The following is a 21,243-nucleotide window of genomic DNA, read 5'->3' on the forward strand; positions in this document are numbered from 1 at the left end:
GAACAACTGTCACTCATTTCAGGCTTTGGTTTCTCTCAAACTCCCTCAAGAAGTCATTTTGTTCATATTTTCTGCATGTCAAACAGCTCATTGTGGGTAATTAGTTTAAAACGAAGCCAGTTTGTTGCTGCCTCAGGACGAGCACTGAGGTCGAAACAAGACACCCGCTGATCTGGAAATGACTTTCTGCTCCGATTTTGTTCTTAATTTATGCTAAAAGACATTTGGCTGTTTTTATTTACTTGTTTTTTCCTGTTTAAAAGCTAAAATTCAGAATCCAAACAGCTCTTATTTACAGAGATATGTCATCACAAAGACACAAAGCTCCAAACCTTTCTAGAGTTTTTGTCACAATCACAGAGTAAAACAGAAAAATAGAGTCTAAGATCTACTTCAGCACTCCCAGACTCCCAGACCTGTATTTAACCGTCTGCGACCCCCCTGCTTGACTCCTCCGGGCTTCCATATTTAATCTGTCTGCATTTTCGGGTCCAGCTCACTCAAAGCCCCGAAGAGACAGCGAGATGTTTCCCAAACTCCCACAGCTATTACCGAACTGGAACCGCCCTCAGACAGAGGCAGGGAAGTCTGTCTATTTCTCCAAGCTCTCTGTCATCCTACAGGGGGCACTGTGGGTTAATTAGACTTCAATTGGAGCACGTTAAGTTTATTTGGTGGATTTTCTTCCATTTGTGTCAAAGTGTTTCATCATACAATTAATAAAAGTGGCTCGCTGTGTTTTCAAGTTAGAGTTCAATTCAATTTTATTCATACAGTGCAAATTACAACAACAGTTGCCTCGAGGCGCTGTATGTTGTAAGGTAAAGACCCTACAATAACAGAAAGAAAACCGAGGAAATCCCAATAATCACATGACCCCCTATGAGCAAGCGCTTTGGCGACAGTGGGAAGGAAAAACTCCCTTTTAACAAGAAGAAACAGGACTCTTCCAGACAGTGATTATGAGCTTTTAGTCATGAACATAATTATCAAAAAGATTATCAAAGACTCCTGTTGGAAATATCCCCATAAAGCCAGATATTACCACGTCGTCCCCGTATGGAAAGATACTTTTCATGTGATCGTGACGTCAGCTCTGCCACCTCTGAGATGCCTCTGATGATGATATACCAAAAACCAACAACACAACAAACTCACTCTAATCAAAGATATTTGGCCTCTCATTTGTACCACTTTTTTCAAAGACTCTTTACAAAATTAAGAAATACTTTCACCACAAGAGGGCAGCATTTTAGCTGGATCTTTAACTGTATAGTTGTCGACTCCTGTAGGAGTTATAAAAATATATTGTCTAAGTGTGATGGTAACATGAATTCTGTACGACAGTTCAGCTGACACTAGCTTGAACAATGTTGGGATTTACTGTAATTTCAATCATGGTTTTTGGATTACTGAGCTCAATTTCTAAGCTAATGTCAGCTGTTGTTGCTCACAGTTGATACTGGAAGCCAAAGACACCCCAATTTTGGTGTAAAATTCATCCTGAGTACTTCACATATAAATCAATCCACAGGTTTTCAAAGACATTAATTTGTTACAAACTATTCATATACCAGCTATAAAAAAAATCATCTAAAACAAAAAAAGTTACATAATTTTCACATAAGGATAAATTTGGTTTCAACTTCTTTTCCTGAATAATTACACAGTAAATAAAAAATAGAGGTTATTCCAAGCTGGAAGCATGCACACATCAAAGATAATACTGAGGAAGACTAAAAACGAGGTCGAGAAGATTCAGAGGGCATCATGCGAAGAGGAGTGAGTTAAGAATAATAGTGTTGAGCCAATCCACCAACAGAAACAATCAGCTGTACATCCAAGAAACACAATGTCTGTGTTTCTTCTGAGCTGCTGTTCAAATCGATCCACATGAGAACTGATGAACCAAAAGACTGACCCTCCAAGAACTCCAAATCCTGTTTGACAGCTCTGAACAGCACATCTCTTCTTCTCCTTCTAAATAAATTAATAAATTCGGAGAATTCACCAACAGATACCTGGTGGAGATGTTAAATTATCATTCAGCAGCATTTTTGGTCATTTCCTGTGATTATTTGTTGATTTCCTGTGCATCAAAGAGCTGATTTTCCCTCTGCTCTCTGAGCTCGATACGAATATTAAACAAACGATTTGTTTGGAGGTTTTCTGCAGAGTGACGATCAATACTGACCCTGCTCGCTGCCAGAAGATACTTAAGAAACTCAATCCCCATCAGACCTCCTTCTCATTGGATGAGCCGCCGTCAGGGCAGGGGCAACCTCGGCGACCAATCAATCGAGCCCCTTTCAGCTCTGATAATCAAAAATCCAATCAGTGTCCTAAATGTTAATTGATCTGGGAGTAGAGCAGCTCAGACTCGAGTTTGAATCTCATAAGAGAGATTCTGGTGCTTTTTAGAATAAAAATTAGGCTTTTTTTTCTGTCCGTTGGTGTCGATCACCCCTAAAGTTTAAGCATTTTACTCTCGTTAGCTGTGATGCAGACCACTGAGAGATTCTGGGAGTTCTCCCTTTGTAAAAGTTTTTTTTTTAAAAGGCTGAAAACAGAAACAGTTACTAATCTCATGAACCTGATCATCTAATTTTCTGTGAATGTTCTTCAGTGGGATTTCTGAGGGCAGAGAATTAAACTAAGAACCAACTATTTGTTTTTGTCTGTCCAAAATGACTGAAATTTAAATGTTGAACCCAGTAAGATCCATTATCTTGAATTACCCCATTAATGTTAACCTAATCTTTGAGTGACAGCTCAGTCATGTGGGCAATTTGAAGTTCTGTGCAAATTTACTTTCTTTACATAGTGCCAAATGAAACATCTGCTTCAAGACACTTTATATTGTAAGTTTAAGATCCTACAGAAATACAGAAAAAACCCAACAATCAGACAACCCCCGATGAGTAAGCACTTGTGGGAAGGAAAACCTCCCTTTTAACAGGAAGAAACCTCCGGCAGACCAAGGCTCAGGGACCGGCGACCATCTGCCACAACTGGTTGGGGTTGACAGGAGGAAGACAGTAAAGTGAAGTAAAGCTACATCCACACTGGAAGTGATTCATGAGGTGAGCAGGACCAAAGATCAAGTGTTCTCTACTTCCAGGTGAGTGACTGAACCATCCTATAGTAGGGTCATAATGAAATATTAAGCCTATGAATAATTGGTCGGGTTTTTCTCTTTGATACCTATTTTTGTAAGGCATCACCTAGACCAGGGGTCCCCAATCCCAGTCCACGAGGGCCGGTGTCCCTGCAGGTTTTAGATGTGTCCTTGATCCATCACAGCTGATTTAAATGGATAAATTACCTTCTCAACATGTCTTGAAGTTCTCCAGAGGCCTGGTAATGAACTAACGACTGGAAGGGCTCTCTGTCCTGGTCGTTGTGTCCTTGGGCAAGACACTTTACCCTACTGGTGTTGGCCAGAGGGGCTGATGGCGCGATATGGCAGCCTGGCTTCTGCCAGTCTGCCCCAGGGCAGCTGTGGCTACAACCGTAGCTGCTTCCACCAGTGTGTGAATGCGCGAATGAATGAATAGTGGCATTGTAAAGCGCTTTGGGTGCCTTGAAAAGCGCTATATAAATGCAATCCATTATTATATTATCATTATTAATCATGTGATTCAGGTGTGCTGACCCAGGATGAGATCTAAAACCTGCAGGGACACCGGCCCTCGTGGACTGGGATTGGGGACCCCTGACCTAGACAAATTAACCTTGGTGACAGGAGAAATCAGCATCCAACTCGATCTCTCGAGTATCTCTTCCACCCTAACCACTGTACCACAGCAGGCTAGAAATTGTCAGATTTGGTCATGACAAAAGCCATCCTTTAGAAAAAAGGCACTACAGACTCTAGATGATCTCAGACATTACTAAACTCCAAATTTCTGGTCCTGAAAGCTGCGTTTTGCAGACTCAGGGCTTCACACAGCCTTCACTTCGTCTTCACTCTGCAATTCTCACTCCTGATGGCGTCTCTTTCCTCCTCCACCGTGTGAGGAAATCCGGCCTGGCATTTAGAGTCTGACGAAAAGGTTGATACGGCCACACTGCTCCACTCTGACTGAATGGTGTCGGGCAGCACTTTGGGCGGCGTCCCCCTGCACCCTTCATCTGTGCATCTGCTTCCTCCTCTGCTCTGCTCCTCATTGTAATTGCTTTTCCCGCCACATCCCCTCCACTTTACAACATGTGGCGCTAATATCAGCAACCTCTCTCAGATTGTGCCATTTAGCTTCTATTTAAATGCTGGGGGGAGGCAATGGTGGGTGCAAAGGGTGGAGGGGCTGAGGTCGGCTGTTCTTCTTCTTCTACATCAAACTGGTTTATCTCGGTAAATGCCCGCCGGCCATTCGCAGGTCTATTATCGCTGCTTGTTGCAGCAACTGATGATCCAACCAGGTAAGCAGCTCCTATTAGAGGAAGCTTCATTTACTGCAGTGCCCCCCATTCCCCCCTAAACCCCTGCCTCCTCCACCTTCAACCCCCTCCACCGCCACCACCTCCTCCTCAGGCCCATAATGGATGGTCGTGGTGCTCGACTTGCATGCAGGAGAGGTTTAATTAAATCATAGTCCAATCATAATCCATGTTGTTAATTAAACTGGATAATTTATAAGTACAAAAGAGGGTATTTATTAGCTGCTCTGCGGTGGTGGCAGAGCTGTAACGTGCACGCTCCCCGTGCACGGACACTTACACCTATGCTCCCCGGCCCCCCCTCTCCCTTCCTGCCTTCCAACCTTTTACTATTGATGCCCCCGTGTGATTGATAATGAGACAGAGACTGCTGTACTATTTGTCTAATGGCCGTGCAATTAAATTCCCTTGTAAATGACCCATGCCTCATTTCATCCTAATCTATGGAATTTTGATTGAATTTGTCAGCCCTAATTGAAAAATACTGCTATTTAATGTCTGCATTGCAGTTGCAGATCAGGCCGCCTTTAATGAGATCGTGTCCCAGTGACCCTGAGGAGGAGGAGGAGGAAGGGGAGGGAAGGAGGAAGGAGGAGGAGGGGGAGTGCCCTTGACTCAGCCTAGGAGAAGAGAGGAGGGTCCACTGGGAGATCCGCAGGAGGTCAGGGGTCACCGGGATTCATAAGATGGCCCGTGTGTTCACCGGCGGCATCGACAAGCTTCGTATTAATTGATGAGGAAGCCATTACAGGATTCATTAGAAGGGAGCTTGATGCCGGCGTGCGAGCAAATATTGTGATTTAGAGCTGTGTTTTGCAGGAGATGGATCGCGGGATAATCACTCCGCCAACGACTTCAGACCTCATCAGGAGCCACGACAACACGAGCCAGAGGACGAGTCAGAAAAAAACAAACTTAAAGCAGATGGAAGAGGCGCTGATGGCAGGATTCAGAGGATTAAAACACAGAAATATGAATTCCCGTGTGCATGCATTACAGTATTTGCAGGCTTTAACATGTCTGTCATTTAAATGCTTAACAGCCTCCCACGCAGACAGCACAGAAGCATCATTAATGGATTAAACTGAATGAGAAACTTGTCTCATTAAATGTATACATTTTGTATGTATTTATTTATTTATTTTACACTGACTCTGCACCTGTGTGAATGGTCAAACTGCCAGATTTCAGGATGATAGGTGAAAGCACTAAATGAAGGCCTGCTTTAGAAGATCCTTCGATTAAATTAACACAACGTCTCATTTCACATATTTGCTTATAAGCTACTAATGTCTGTATAACCAGACTTCAGTTTTTGTAAATGAACAGCTAAACAAACAGCAAGGGCCTTGGGTAGGTTTGGTTAGACTGGTGTTAACCAGTAGGAAGCCCCCAGCTGGTCCAAACTAACTTTAAAGGGTAGATTAATATTGGCTTCATAATGCAGTGCTTTACATACATTTCCTTCACACGTGAAAGATCCCTGGTTTGAGGCCAGTAGGAGATGCAAATCCCTTTGGGGTTGCATCACGAAAAAGCATCCAGAGTAAAAATCTGCCAGATTAAAAATACAGTGAAAACCCTGGTGAATAAGGGATCAGATAGGAATCTTTAACGGGCATATTTAATGTTTCAGCCACTGATGGTGCCATATGTAAACACTGACATCAACATTTACACAAGCACCGGGGGCACGCCAGAACGCCATCTCTGAATGATAGCTGAAAAAAATCTTTGCATCACTGCTGGTACTGAGGAAACAGAAGTCTCATCTTTCCAAGCCGTTGAAGCGTTTCTCTCCTCATAAATCTGAAGTACCACTGAAATGGTGGTAAAAACTACACAATCGCACACTCCTGTCTTCAGCCTGAGAGACGCATGACCCACTGAAACAAAACCAGTGAACGTGAGGTCATGTTTTGCTGCCTGCTACCATTCACAAAGGTGACAACAGCAGGTATCAAGTGGACTTGCGCTAGCAGTGGTTCCTGAAGAATTGTGCACCTTTTGGACTCATACGCCACAAGAGAAATGTCAATTTAGTCAGTTATAACCAAGATTTTAAGGAGAATGTAAATGGACCTTGGTAAAGGTAGCTAAAGGCTTAATCTTAACCATCATTACCCACCCAAAGCTATAAATCAGTTGGCAAACCAAGAGATCATAAAACACAAGCCAAAAACAGAAAGGAGGAAAAATGTCAGTGTCAGTCTAAGTTATGGCTAATGGTTTGGGTGATTCATGTTTTTCTTACGTTTGGAAACATCTGGTTTATGGCATTTATTTTGGTGTCTGCATCATTAACATTTTGGATGATTTACTAGTGATACATTCTCTCAGATAAAGGTAAATGACAACAAACTCTCTGTTGTCTGAGCAGGAACTGACCTTTCTGATTATTAACTAATGACTGCTCAAACCAGAGGTGCCAGACAGGAGGCAGAGCAAACCTGAGTCAGTCTTCATTTAGTTTAAAGACTCACTGAAATGAAAATTGCTCACTCTGAAATTAATTCATGTTTCTTTATGCTAAATATGTGTAAAAAAAAAAAAATTGTTTCCAGGGTGCAGTAAGTAAGGACGCTGAACACTTATGAGAGATTTTGGAACCAAGTGTGAGACAAACAAAACATTAACTGTGGGGATACATTTAGAAAAACACATTCATCACTAGGAAAATCAATGCCAAGGAGCAGTGAAGCTATTTGGACCTTTCAAAGAGAGTGCTCTTTTTTTTTTCTTTTAACATTTTACCCATCAACCCAATTATTCTTCAAACTTTTTGTCTTTGATGTTGTTCTGCTTTAAAAAAAAAAATCTAAATTATGTGTAACAGTGTCAATTTTAATAAACTGCCCAATAAAAATTATAACTAGAAGTGTCATAATTCAAAGTCTGACCAGATGGTGGCGGAGCTGTCTAGCTGTTCAAACACCTAAACACAATGATACAGAAATGTGTCTGTTTGTATGGACGTTTGTTTCTACACAAGTAATATAATAATATCATAACTACAATTTTAAGTACTTGTACTTAAAATTTGTAGATACAGCATTTCTTTTATTACTTTGCTGAAACTATACAAATAAATGGAAAATGTGTATGAATATAAGTCCTAAAACAGTCCTGTTTGCTCCCACCTGGTGAATCATAAAAAGCTGCTCATTTTAAAAATGAATAAATAAAGTTTAATTGAGCTTTTGTGATTTGTGTTTCTACAAAGTATTTAATCTTTTTTTTTTAAAGACCACAATAATATAAGGACAAATATACTTACAGCAGTTATCATTTATACAGGTCTTATTCACATGAGTGCTGCTACTTTACTCATACTGGGTCACTCACAGCACCACCTACGTGAGCCATGTTCCCACAGCCTGAATATGGCCTGAATAAACGAAACAAAATTAGTAGTAGTAGTGCAAAGGACTTGGTTTGTGAGTGATGAGGGTTACTCAGACCATGGCTTAGATTGGTGACATGAGTGGGCGGGTAGTGGGGTGTGGGGGAAATAGTATTTGTTAACAGTCTGAATAGTTCAGGGGAAGAAGCTGTTTGTGATGAGAGGAGAAGAAAGAAAATTAGCTTCTGCCAACACTCAGACCATTTAAAGCAGCACAGCATCAAGATTTATATTCTGTTATTTTTTATTTTACTAAGTGGTGGTGTTCCACAGAGCTCCATATACGATTCTATTTTTGTTTGTTTTTTAAATTGTACAGCCTTCTACGTGGGGGCTTTCTGTGTGAATTAAGGTAAATGTCAGTTTATATGCAGATGATACTCTGATTTATTGAAACGTGTGCAAACATGCAGGATTGTAATTTAAATCATCATCATCTGCATATAACTTGATATTCACCTAATCACCAAGTGGGAACATGGACAATTAAAAACAATTTGTATTCTATGGTTTAACTTTTAAATGAGCTGGTGTTTAAAAAATGGTTCATCCTTATCAGGGGGCTTATGTATATCTTTATTTGCAGAACTGAAAATTTAATTAAAAAGATGTGGACCTAATAGTTATTCAGTTTTCCTCAATTTTGAGTGCATCTGAAACTCTTTGGGATTATTAGCACTACACTGTATGATCGATTTTATGAATACAATGCATCATGTTAAGCTTATTTAGTCGTGAATATATGTACTGCAAATGATGAAAGTTTATGACCTCTTAAAAGATAGAATAAAAAATATTTTAGTCCTAAATATTCTTTCAGTGTGCTTTTCTGTATTAAACCTGGGTGATAAAGTGCTGGAGCATTACAATGTGATATGACAACAAGACAAACAGACAAACTTCTGATTCATAGTGTCTGGATTTAGCTGCTGAAATAACAAGACAAGACTGCCGCCATCGGGTGAAACTACAAATTACAGAATTAATTCTTAGCACGCTTTATAGAAAACCTTTCTCTATGCCAGCAGTCTGATCTGACCCTCCACAGAAAAAAAGTAAATTCTCTGCCATCTAATGTTTAAAAACAAACATATATGATTTGGTTATGAAAGGATGGATGTCATCACAGATGTAGGTGAATGTCAGGCACCAAAGAGGCTTTTAACTCTCAGCCAGAGAAGGACAAAGAAGCTTTGACTTTAAGCCTGCTGTCCAGCCTTCAAGGAGGAACATGAAGCAGCTACAACACTCTGATGAATGTCCAAGAAAAAAAATGAATTGAACTAAAGCATCTTTCCTCTGTGTCTACAAAAAGGCTCTAAACATCACCGTGCACATAAATCCTGCAGCTCAGGAGCTCCGATTATTTGCCGGATCACTATTACCTGGTGATTTATGCGGATTTTTAAATGATCTGTATCTGTAGCTTATTATTTACAATGATGTGTTTTCTCGGGCCTAAATGGCCCGAGGTTCCACTCAGTGTAATTGCCATTCATCCAGGATACCAAAGCCGCCCTATCGCGTCATCTCAGCCAGCCAATCATCGCGTAGAGCGCGGGGAGTGGGGAGGAGCCCTCTCGGAGAAGGCAGCGCAATTAAACTGAGGGGAGCGCAATTTAAATCCAAAACACTGCTGGACGCGCGCCGAGTGGGTGAAAAAACACACACGCTTACAGACACATACACCGAGGACACACACAAACCCACACCGTGTCAGCGGATGAGTAAGGGAGAAGAGCCCGCTGCTGTGACACCGGGTCCGGTCAAGTTGAAGTGGAGCGGCGCGGGACCCTGAGGTGCGCACTGTGCGTCAGTGCGAGCGGAAACACGCACAGTGGATTCTCTGGTTTTGTTTTTTGTGTGGAAACTAAAATCAGGAGGAAGAAGTGTTGCTCTCTCGGCTCCTCTTAGGGACTCTCTCTCCTCCGCCGCACTGATGGGATGCTCTTCTCTGCTGGGATTATCGCTCCTCTGAGCCTCTGTGGGCTTTCCTCACAACGGCGGTGACCCCCGCGGCTCCTCCGCCCGCAGCGACTCCTATCCGGTCTCCTCCGAGCTCCAGCGGTCGTTCATATGAGCGCAGCGTTCAGTCCGTCCTTCATGGTGATGCAGCGGCCACTCGGAAGCACCACCGCCTTCAGCATTGACTCTCTGATCGGGGGGCCACCTCAGCCCAGCCCGGGACACTTCGTCTACACCGGGTACCCGATGTTCATGCCATACCGGTCGGTGGTGCTCCAGCCGCCCCCACCGCCACCCCCGGGCCTCCAACAGGCGCTCCCCACCGGACATCACCCGCACCCCCAGATCCCGAGCCTGCAGAGCGGCTTCTGCTCCAGCCTGACGCAGGGCCTGACGCAGGGCATGGCGCTCACCTCTACCCTCATGGCCTCGCTCCCCGGCGGCTTCTCCCCGTCCCAGCAGCACCAGGAGGCAGCCAGGAAGTTCGGCTCTCAGGCACTGCATGCGGTCTTCGACAAAGCTCAGGAGCTGCGGCTGGACGCGGAGGACGGAAAGAGCTTCCTGCAGGGGAAGGAGTCTGCGGCGCTGCCGGGTTTCCACGACACGGACACGCCGGTACACGCATCCACAGGTAGGCGGGTTCCTCATCCCGTTTCCCGCTGAAAAATTCATCATTTTATCTGATTTCAGTGAAGGAAAAAAATCCTAATTTTAAAGACTTTAGTTCGTTTGATGAGATGTTATGTTGAGAAATAAATGAAGCTGAAACGCGAGAATATTTCCTCATTGTTTACAGAGTTTCACGTGTTTAAACAAAAACCGTCCAGGTTTGATCTGTTTTATTGAAGCAAGAAATTAACTAAAAAAAAATCTGCTTTTTAACGACGATTTTCAAAAAGAAACTGGGACATTTAAATTTGATTTTCTTCAGTGATTTTAAACGTTTTTATTTGCGTTTTCAAAATAAATTATTCGGGAATTATTCGCAGGCCCAGCGCTCATTTTTAATTTCTGTAAATCAACATTTTAAAGCTTTAAAAGAAATACCAATAATAACAATAATTGATTAATTTTAAAAACCAAACTTCACAATTCTCATAAAAGTGGGATCCATGTGGGTCGATTTAATCTCTAATAATTATTGAAATTATTCTGATTGATTTTTGTCTTTGCCGATAAATCATCCTGATTTGAATGTTCACTGACAGGGGAGAAAAAAAATCCTGCGCCACCGCTTTTATTGCTTCCTCATATAAAACAAACACATTTGTTCCCTCTCGGGTCCCTTATTTGTGATGATCTCTGACACATTGGAGTGTCACGCTGAGGGGGAGGTGCGGGGGAAAGGCCGCGCGGAGACACTCCGCGCGTAATTACGCATGAAAATAAAAATCCTCACGGAGCGCGTTCTTTGGAGCCACACTAACCTCATGATGGATATTGACACGAGACACGACAACTGCACCCCTAACCCCACCACGCACATACCTCCACCCCCAACGCAGCCACCGCCCTCCTCACCCCTTCAGCTTCCACACGTCACAGTTTCGCATTAAAAATGTAAATCTAACCTCATATTTAATTATTCTAACAGCATCTCCTCCTAACATATCTCTCACAGAACTTTTCTTCTTAACATATTTAGAAAAATATAAAGTTTTTGGCTTTTACATGTTAATCAATTTCCCCCCAAACACGCGGAGCATTTAAAGAAATCTTAAATGCGCATTTTCGCTCATTTCTTACATGTAATAGCTGTAAATTAAACTTTGCGATTAATAAAAAGTGCAGATTGTGAGAGAAAATTATTTTATTGGGTCGCTTAATTTATTATTCAGAATGAAATAATCAGAAATCTTTTGTAAAGAAGCATCAAAACTGTGAAAATAAGAGGGGAAAACGGAAGAAGCGCGTTTAAATATTTTGGTGACTTTTTGTCACGTTTGTTTCTGCCTTAAACTGATAAAGTTTGTTGGTTTTGTCCTGGTCTCACTGGTGGTGCTGTGTGTCCCTCCTCTTCCTCACAGTCAGAGCACACAGCAAAGAAGACTCCAAGGAGGAGGAGTGCGGCCGAAAGGACGAGAGCTTCTCCATGGACAGCGACCTGGACTATAGCTCGGACGACAACCTCACCTCCATGTGCCACAAAGAGGACGGAGACGGAGGAGGTCTGGATGAAGGCCCGCACCTGCACGGGCCCCCCGGCGGCGGCTCCGGGACGGGAGGAGGAGGCGCGGGGGGCGGAGGCGGTGGGAAGAACCGGCGGAGGAGGACGGCGTTCACCAGCGAGCAGCTGCTGGAGCTGGAGAAGGAGTTCCACTGCAAGAAGTACCTGTCCCTCACCGAGCGCTCCCAGATCGCGCATGCGCTCAAGCTGAGCGAAGTGCAGGTGAAGATCTGGTTCCAGAACCGGCGCGCGAAGTGGAAACGCGTGAAAGCTGGAAACGTGAACAACAAGTCCGGGGAGCCGTCCCGGAACCCCAAAATAGTGGTGCCCATCCCCGTGCACGTGAGCCGCTTCGCAATAAGGAGTCAGCACCAGCAGATGGAGCAGGCCAGACCGTAGAAGAAGAAGCGGGAGGACCGAGGCCGGACTGAGAGGCCGCGAGCCGCGTTTAAGGGGGGAGGGGTTGTTTTATTGTGAAAATATCGGATTCAAGATTTTCAAAAATCGCAGAACTCATTAAAAAAAGGAAAGAAAGAAAAGAAAGAAACGTGAATGAGTTTAATGTGATGGGTTTATTATTTTTTATAGTTTCTATTTTAACAGATTTCTTTCATCGAAGCTTAGAGAAAAGAAAAAATATCAAATGAAGTGAATGAAACTGATCTGAAAATGTGACAAATTCAAACATAAAGGAGGATAATTCAAAATAATCATGTGATTATTTTTCATGAAGTAAAATCTTTAAAAATCTTCTCACTGCAGCGCTATTACTTTCGGGATATCTTTGCGATAATAATTATCTTTATTACATTTCATTTGATTTTTATAAAATAATTTTACATCATTGAATTGAGAAATCAGAAAAAATAAAAAGTAAAATCTGAAAATAATTATTATTCATCACTGTTTAAAGAGGTGCGATTCTTTTCTCTCTTTTTTTTTCTTTTTCAAACTGCGGCACCGATGCAAGAAAATTCCGCTTTTTCTGAACGGAGTTGGTTTGATCATAAAACACTGTGGACATCTCCACAAACTAGGAACCCGACTGACTGCAGAGGCTGACTCCGGACTTCTTCTTCTCTGCAGGAAGTTAAAAAATAAATAAATAAAAGAACACCTGAAGCCTGAGCGCGTGACTGAGCGGCACCAAAAACAAAAAAGAGACAGAGAGAAAATTGCGGCAGGAGGAGGAAGACTCAGACTGACGGGTTGTTTCGGCAACATGTTGATCAACCCACACTCTCTCCCCTCCTACCCCCACATGTACATACTTCCGGGACCAAGCAGAGGAGTCGTGTGTTTTGTTTGGATTGAATGAAGCTGCTAATTTATTTACACAAAACTTGTGACGAGAAACAAAAAAAAGATGAATTAAAGTGTGAATTAAAAGATGATCAGATGTTGAACAGCTGCAGTGTCTCCATTCATGCCCGGAAATCATCTTCATCTTCCTGCCACTTTAGTTAAACTAAATAAATAAAAAACACTGGCATTTTTTTTTACCATCATCAATGACAGCTAGGCCGGAAGTTTGTATTTTTTTTACAAAATAAATGTCTAGATTATTATTATTTTTTATTCTGAAGGCCTTAAAGCTGATTTCAGACATGAAGGAAACGCAACAAAGCTGAAATGAGTCAGAAAAACTAGGTTAAAGATTAAATTCTAAAACGTTTTATTATATTTATTTATAATTTGCTTTAAACTGCAGTTTGAGTGCACTTTAAATTTTAATTGTTAAAAAAATGAAAACAGTATTACAATGTCGTTAAACTTTGATGTGTATTCAGCCTGTTGCGCGGACTGAATTGCGCATTCTCGTAGCATATTAACAAAGTTTCAGGCAAACGGGAGCGCGCCATGGCGTCTCCACCGAGAGCATTATCCTAAAACATCAGCGGCTAAACAAAAAAAGGAAGAGGAGAAATTCACCTGAACGTGACGTCATCCCACCAGCTGCACGTGCCTGCATGGCGGCGATGGTGGTTGAGGTGGGGGGCGGCATGAGGCCTCACGTTCTCGCCTGATATCAGAAACTGCGTCCTGATTGGCTCTGAAGTTTACCTGAAACAAAATTAAATCCTCAGAGTGAAACCCAGGAGTCAGTTTGGATGTAGATGCGCCTGTGCGCACTGACGCATGCGCTGTTTAGGCCTATTATCACATTAAAAAAATAATCTCACCCTTAAAATATTCCCCTTTTCAGAGTGGCTTGAAGAAAAGGAAACATGTGGATACAGTTGCCCGTGATGTTTTTTGATGTTGAAGCCTTTTCAGGTATTATATTGATAAAATGAAAATTTATTGCACATTTCAGACTCTTAATGAAGAAAATAACAAATGTTCTTCGGGTTGTTTTCACTTGTAAAATTACAGTAATTTAACGTTTACTTAGTCTGTTTTTATACAGAAATGCGGGAAATTTAAAGGTACATTTCCGACACTTTTACTCCTCAAAATACTGGCACCGTCACACTCTATACAAGAAAAAATGTTCTCATGTGCAGCAGCCTGAGTCAAATCCATCATCTCACCCACAATTAGCAATTTGGCCAAATCTAAATGAATGACTGCATCTTTAAATCTAGTTTCTTTCTGCTCTAATGTTAGCTTCCCGCTTAAATTCTACAGTTTCTACATGGACCCTGGTTATAAGCGAGGAAGTAAAGGCTCTGTCTTCACCCGTTGCGTAATTGTGATGATTGTCGTGATGTCAGAGCTGTGGATGAGGAATTCTGAATTAATGTGACTCTAAGTGTCAATAAAAACCAGATGTGAGCTCAGAGTAAGGCGACAGAAACCTAAATCCGGACTGGACCCTGCATAGTGTGAACAGTCAGCGCTGCCTGCGACTCTAATGACTTTTTTTCTTTTTTTGCAAATTGTAATCAACTCGAGCCGTCGCAGGCGACTGATAAATGAGACCCGGGGGATCAGCCTCAGCCCAGCTACCCCCGCCTCCCTGAATTAACACCAACTCGCCCGGCTGCAGCTCAGCTCCTGCTGATTAATTCTGACGTCAAGGAGGCCAAAACGCATCTTCTCCTTCTTCTTCTTCTGTGGTGGTCACCACAGGGAGATCACTGAGACTCCTGTAATTAAACGATTCCCAGAAGCCCTTGGAAAAGCTGACAGATTCTCTCATTCAAAACTCCCACTGAAAAAATCCCTAATTTTAAATTTTCATCAAGCAATAACTTGTTTGAGTTTGATGTAATAAAAACTTTTTAGGACCTAAAAAACAACCCCATCCCTTCTCTCATTTTAGATTTCCATCCCACAATAACCGAAAACAAACAAGTGAGTTTCTAATAATGACAAAACAACAAATATATTGATTTCTGAATCTTTAACACTCTGGAAAATGTTAACTTTAGCTTTTCGAAGCTAAAACTTTTAACATGATTGAGTCTCTCAAACTCCAGTTAAAAAAATCCCTAATTTTAAATTTAAATAATTCAAAAATTGTCAGGTTTCTTATAGAATAATAATAATAATTTTGAGTAAAAAATAAACAAAAAGAGACTTTGCTTGAGTGTCACCTGCTGATGAAGATACCATAACAATGGACGAAAGATGCTAAAAATCTAGTAGATACATATCCAACAACTGAAACATTTCTGCTTTAGTGGTGAGAAGTAAAACCTCATTTTGGTGTAAATCTAACACCGCATTCTGACCCTTGCAACTAAATGTCACAGCAGAAACTGAGGCTCATCAGATCAGGTAACATTTATTTTTATCTTCTATTGTCAAGTTTTGGTGAGCATGTGTGAATTGTGAGCTGCTTTGGTCTTCTGCTGCTTCTACATGTTGTGTGGTCAGTGATGCTTGTCTACATACTGTGGTTGCAATGAGTGATGATTTTAGTTGCTGTTGCCTTCAAAGAAGTCTGGCCATTCTCCTCTGACCTGGGAAAAGATATTTTCTCCCAAAGAACTGCCACTTACTAGACTAACCCTAACCCTCACTCTTTTGGCCCATTCTCTGCAAACCTCAGAGATGGTTGTGGGGCAAAATCTCAACCATTCTTAAACTTTGACTTGTTTCATCATTTTAATGATTTGTGGGCTAACCAGAACTAATGAACTTTGTAAAGTACCACATCAGAGTGGTTTATGTGGTTTTATGTATACTTTTACATTATGGTAATACTCGTTCGCCACCTCCTACACCACAAATAGAGAAAACTAATATAAACCAAAGTAAAATTCCCACAGGTGTGACCAGGAAATGAAAGAAAATATGAAATACATGCCTAAATATTGAAGAAATCCACTTCAAAAACACTGACCACACACACACTTCAAGTTATAATAAGAAGCATTATTCTTGTCTTTATTGAAAAGAGACACATTACAGTAGAAGACTCTGTATTAGGTAGAATTTTCATACAACGGTACTGTACATCAAACAAAAATTCAATAACAATAATAACAACAACATCAACAACAATAATAATAATTATTAGATTAACAGTGACAATAAGAACAATAATGTGTCTGGATGATAAATCAGAACAACAATAATAAAAAGTGGATGGAGAAAATTATACAAAAATGTAGGTTTAAGGGGGCCGAGTCTTCCTCGAGGGGTGCATTTATAAATAATGTAGTGGACAGCCCAGTTGGGTGGGGTTAAGGAGGCTACATGAGGTAACACAACTAGACATTGACCATATTATTTCTTCGTTCTGTTGATGTCTATGTACAAGTGTTGGCGGTGGCGAGAGCAGTGCAGACATATTAACGCAGTTATATGACATAATTTATCTACACGCAGGCGGCTTCAGCCGAAAGATCCTAGGCTAGGAAACATATTGCGCCATGCTACTGGCCACTGAGCTAACTGACCGCTAGCTGGAGCTTCACAGCATGTTTTAGCTTCAAAATATACACAAAAACAGATATTTTCTATGTTTTCTCCTCAATTATGAGACTAAGAAAATGTGAACGGAACAACAGAAACATCTGTGAAGAGTCAAGTCTTCATACTCAAGGAGATACAGCACCCCATATGCTCTGCTAGCAGAGTTTAGCTAGCTGCTCTTCACACCATGTTTCTATTATCCACATATTGTTTTCATGTTCTGCTAAACTTCTAATGGAAAGCAGATGACTGACTTAGATTGTTTACTTGGAAGCTGGGAAAATCTTTTTTAAAACAATGTTTGTCACAGTTTGCATTTTTATGGTGGGAAGTTTAGCTTATGCCCCTCTTCCCCTCACTTAGCTTAGTTCAGTTAACATATCTACAGCTTATGAGCCTCGATGTTTCGATTCTCTATTCCTATTTCACTATTTATTTGATTAATATTTAAAAGGGGAAATGCACTGTTAACCTAAAACAATGCTGGCTTGCTCACTGCTAGGTGTTAGCTTAGGTGACAGATGACTCAGCAATTTTTCGATTTTAGCTTTGAGTCTCAAACCTGAATGAGCATAAATCTGCAGCAAAGTGACAACTAATGTTCACCTCCTCTCTATTAGCTATCACCAGCTAACTGATCTCTAGTTGCATTAACAAGCGCTTGTAAACGGAAACTCTAGCGCAATGCTCTCGTTAGTTTGTTTACTACTATCTACAGTTAGCATTATTATTAATTACAATTCAAATTTTTCTGCTCACACGATTTTAAAATAAAATAAATACAATTTTATTCTAAAGAAAACAACCTGAAGCCGCCACCGCTTAGAAAAAGCCAATGTCAGTTACTGACAGAACATAAAGGAAGATGGTAGAAGAGTTGTGTTTAAGATAGATGAAATAAAGCAGTAAATTAGTGCATTTCTGTCATAAATAAATGGACGTCTTTTTTCCCTGTCCTGTTTCTGGACAGCTGTGGGATGGGTCAGATATGAAAACAAACTAAAATCATCCAATAAAAATAATAGTCTTGGTTTGTCATTTACAGGAAATAGAACGGCGTCTTGAAGATGACTGGTAAGGAAAATGGAGCGTGACACATATAGCAACAACAAAAATTAGGAACATCAAGGCAGGCGTGCAAAAACAAAAAAGGCAAAAGGAGGACAAATGTGTTCATGTTGATAGAAAAACATTTGTTTCTTGCTTTTTGATCCTTCTTCCATTTCTACAGTGTGTTTTTGTGTTTTCATGTGAATATTAAAGCGATGTTAGCATACAAAGTTAGGATGTGAGCGTGAAGGTTTTTATGAATATTGCTTGGATACACAGTCGGGTTGAGAGCTGCTACTCAACCGCTGCAGCAACATTTACATTAGAGGGCGAAACAGGAGAAAGTTGAAGATCTGAGCTGAGGAGCAGCATACTGTCTGAATCATCACATAAATGTTGAGTTTGGGAAACTAGTTCCCCAACTATCTTCACCTGAAGGCCTTCATTCTACACATTTCAACAACCAACGGAAAAATCTATATCACCAGGATTAAGAAAGGTGTTTTTAAAACGCCTGAAATCAACCTGCAACCCTATCATTTAATCCAAATGGACCTTTGTGCCAGTGGTTCCCAACATTTCTAGCTCATGGTGATTTTAAAATATAAGGGCTAGTATGAAGTAAACTTCATCTTGTCTAACAGTTAATGGCCATGCAGACCAATTGGACAAATGTAAACACATCCATAAACATTCAGGGTAGTCTTAATGTATGCTGTCCACTGTCCAGCTTGACTTTGTCCATGTGCTCATTAAATAATCAGATTTGAGCCTGACTCAAACTCAACCACATCTAGTGCTATTGTGGCCCCAAATGCCCCCAAAAGTAAACTCAACACTTTTATACTGCGTCTTAACTTAATTTTTACCACATTTGTTAAAGTCAGGGTAGACCTAAATTTGAGAAGATGTAGACGTTTTATAAGCTTCCCTTTGGGTTTGTTCTTTCTCATTAAAAAAGCAACTTGGATCTGTATTTTCTGATTTCCTTTGCTGTAAACCGTCCGTTGACCCTTTAGTCTGTAAAGATTCTCATGTTGGGAACCACAGGTTTAGACACCTGCAAAAGTTTTTCTTCCTGGTTTCTTCATGGTTCAGCACAGAGCCAAAACCATACCATAACACATTAGAATAAACCACTTCCACTCTGCAACCTCACATACTCTAAGTACTTACTGTGTTCTCTAATTTACATGATGCTTCGAATGAAAGAGAGAAAGCGACAGAGAAAGAGAGGAGGATTATTTACAACAAAGACGTTTTCAGACCAGAGAAGAAGAAAAAGAAGCCCTTCTTAGTGATTCGCTGAGCAGATCAGGGAGACTGCCTGATTGGACGGGATAGATAAAAAAGTGGCGGTGATGGCAGGGGCCACCAACCGTCTCCCCATCATTGTGTCTGGATAGATAGCAAACATTAAACCCCCCCCCCCCCCCCCCCCCCCAAAAAAAAACAAAAACAAAAACACCTGAAGACAATAATTTCCCTTTTTTGCTCCGACAGCTGCTTCTGTATCTTTTCCATTTTTTTCCATTAATAAAATTAACTTCAGGGACAGAGTTCAGATTAAATGCTTTTTCATCAGGATGTAAACCAGGTTTGGGTTTAAGATGCTTACAGTTCACTCAGTTCAGACGATAAAACCTTCAGCATAAGAAAAGGTTTGAAATCCTACATATAGATGCTCATTAGCAGGTTAATTCCCAGCTGAGCCAGGATGTGGATGGCAAACCAAATTTATAAACCAACTTATGCCACAAACTATCGGCAACATACAGAAAAATGTTCAACCGCTCGATCGACCACTTTGCTCTTATGGTGATTAATGAATAATGCAACGAACATGTTTCAAAAAGTGCAACTTTTACGTTGAAGCCGAATGGTCCCCATTTCCAGCTTTTGTCGCACCCTTTGCAGTTTTACTATCGCTTGGGCAAGTAATTGGTCAGTGTTTGCAGACAAGGAGCGTCTTCCAAGCAATTGCAAGAAGGTTTTCAGTACAGTACTGTACACCTCTTTGCAACCACCTAGTGACTGCCAGCAACCTCTAGCGACCAGTTGCCAACCAGTGACCAGTGGCTGCCAGAGGGCCACCAATCGATCTCTTGGTTCGATGCCTTAGGCATCCAACCAATTAAGTGAAGCCAGCAATTTTGAGCAACTTGAGTGCTGAATGTAGTCAGAAGTAAGTGAAGTGAAAACAGGTTGTTTCATCTAAAGAACTCGCTGGGAAAAAAGACAATGAGCGCTGACGATCGACAGTCCCCAGTCCCTGAGCCTGGCAAGAGCTTCTGTACACTTAATGACTTTATACACCCGATAGCTTAAAAAAAAGGAAAAACAAAAACCCTTCCCCTGTTAGCATTTTTTTACCATTGGTCCAGCAATGCACATCGAGATACAATATACACAGTCGAGAAAAATGCCTTAAATTAAAGTAGAAAAAGTGTCTAGGACATGCGATCTATCACACTTATGTTTTACCTCTAAGCTGATATTTTTTTTTAACATCAAGATTTTTTTCACATTAAAAAAAAAGAACAAAAATGTGTAAAGCCGGTTGGTTTGCAGAAAATTTAAAAAAATGACAGCTGAAAGAAGGTGAAGAGGTCGTAAAGAATCCTCGAGAGATTTGCAGTGAAGATGATGTTGATGGGTGGCTGCCTCAAAGAAGATACGAAGACTTGAGTTTCCTTCTCATTGATTTGATCTCACAGTTTCAGGTTGTGGACAGAAGATGATATGCTTTGAGTTCAGTTTGTTGTTGAGTCTGAGCGGGAACTGGCCTTTGTAGTGTGAAATCTGAGGCTGTGTGACGAGGTACAATATAACTCATTGACCTGCACAAGTCGTGTGACCATTTCCCAAAATGCTTTGATGATCGTGGGCTATGTTTCCCAACATGCTTTAGACTTCTTCTCCCAAACAGACGCCTGGCCGCAGCGTCACCACTGACCTGTGATCAGTTTACTGGTGGTTGTCAGGTGAAGTGGGCAAAGCTAAAGTAGTGGTTCCCAAAATAAAACGTTCAGGATACTCCCAAATCGAAGTTTGTTTATTTTTCTCAGAGTCATCACAGGAAACTGTCTGGTCATATGAGCGCGGCACTGCCGGCGCTGCTGCAGCTGTTGTTACGATTGGTGTTGCGGCGTGAAAGGTTGGGTGTGGCCATTAGGGGGTTGCGTTCATCTGGGCAGCCATACTGAGCCAGCGTGTCCACACACTCCTGACAGCTGGCCTGGCGAGCATATGCCATTGCACTGTTGCCATGGGCGTCCCTTGCCATCAAGTCCACACCGTACTGCAGAAAGAATCAGAGAGGGATAGTCATCAATCATCTCCTGCCTAT

General features: G+C 41.4%; 2 protein-coding genes across 7 annotated transcripts in view; one reads left to right on the forward strand and one right to left on the reverse strand.

Annotated features, from left to right (window-relative positions):
• The first annotated feature begins 9,065 nt into the window (after nt 1-9,065).
• gbx2 (gastrulation brain homeobox 2) lies at nt 9,066-13,381 on the forward strand. Its single transcript, XM_026159274.2, has 2 exons — nt 9,066-10,439; nt 11,836-13,381. The coding sequence occupies exons 1-2, from the start codon at nt 9,920-9,922 to the stop codon at nt 12,372-12,374; spliced, it is 1,059 nt and encodes a 352-aa protein (XP_026015059.2). The 5' UTR covers nt 9,066-9,919; the 3' UTR covers nt 12,375-13,381.
• A 2,899-nt stretch (nt 13,382-16,280) lies between these two features.
• Nucleotides 16,281-21,243, reverse strand: part of agap1 (ArfGAP with GTPase domain, ankyrin repeat and PH domain 1) — a 139,519-nt gene continuing 134,556 nt past the window's right edge. For all 6 annotated transcript variants that reach the window (XM_080297830.1, XM_026158516.2, XM_026158518.2 and 3 more), the window contains one exon: nt 16,281-21,195. In XM_080297830.1, the coding sequence (XP_080153956.1) occupies nt 20,986-21,195 (210 nt within the window). In that variant the 3' untranslated portion in view covers nt 16,281-20,985. The remainder of the gene's footprint in view (nt 21,196-21,243) is intronic.

Source organism: Astatotilapia calliptera, chromosome 23 (assembly GCF_964374335.1).
Source record: "Astatotilapia calliptera chromosome 23, fAstCal68.1, whole genome shotgun sequence".
In the NCBI taxonomy this organism is placed as follows: Eukaryota; Metazoa; Chordata; class Actinopteri; order Cichliformes; family Cichlidae; genus Astatotilapia; species Astatotilapia calliptera.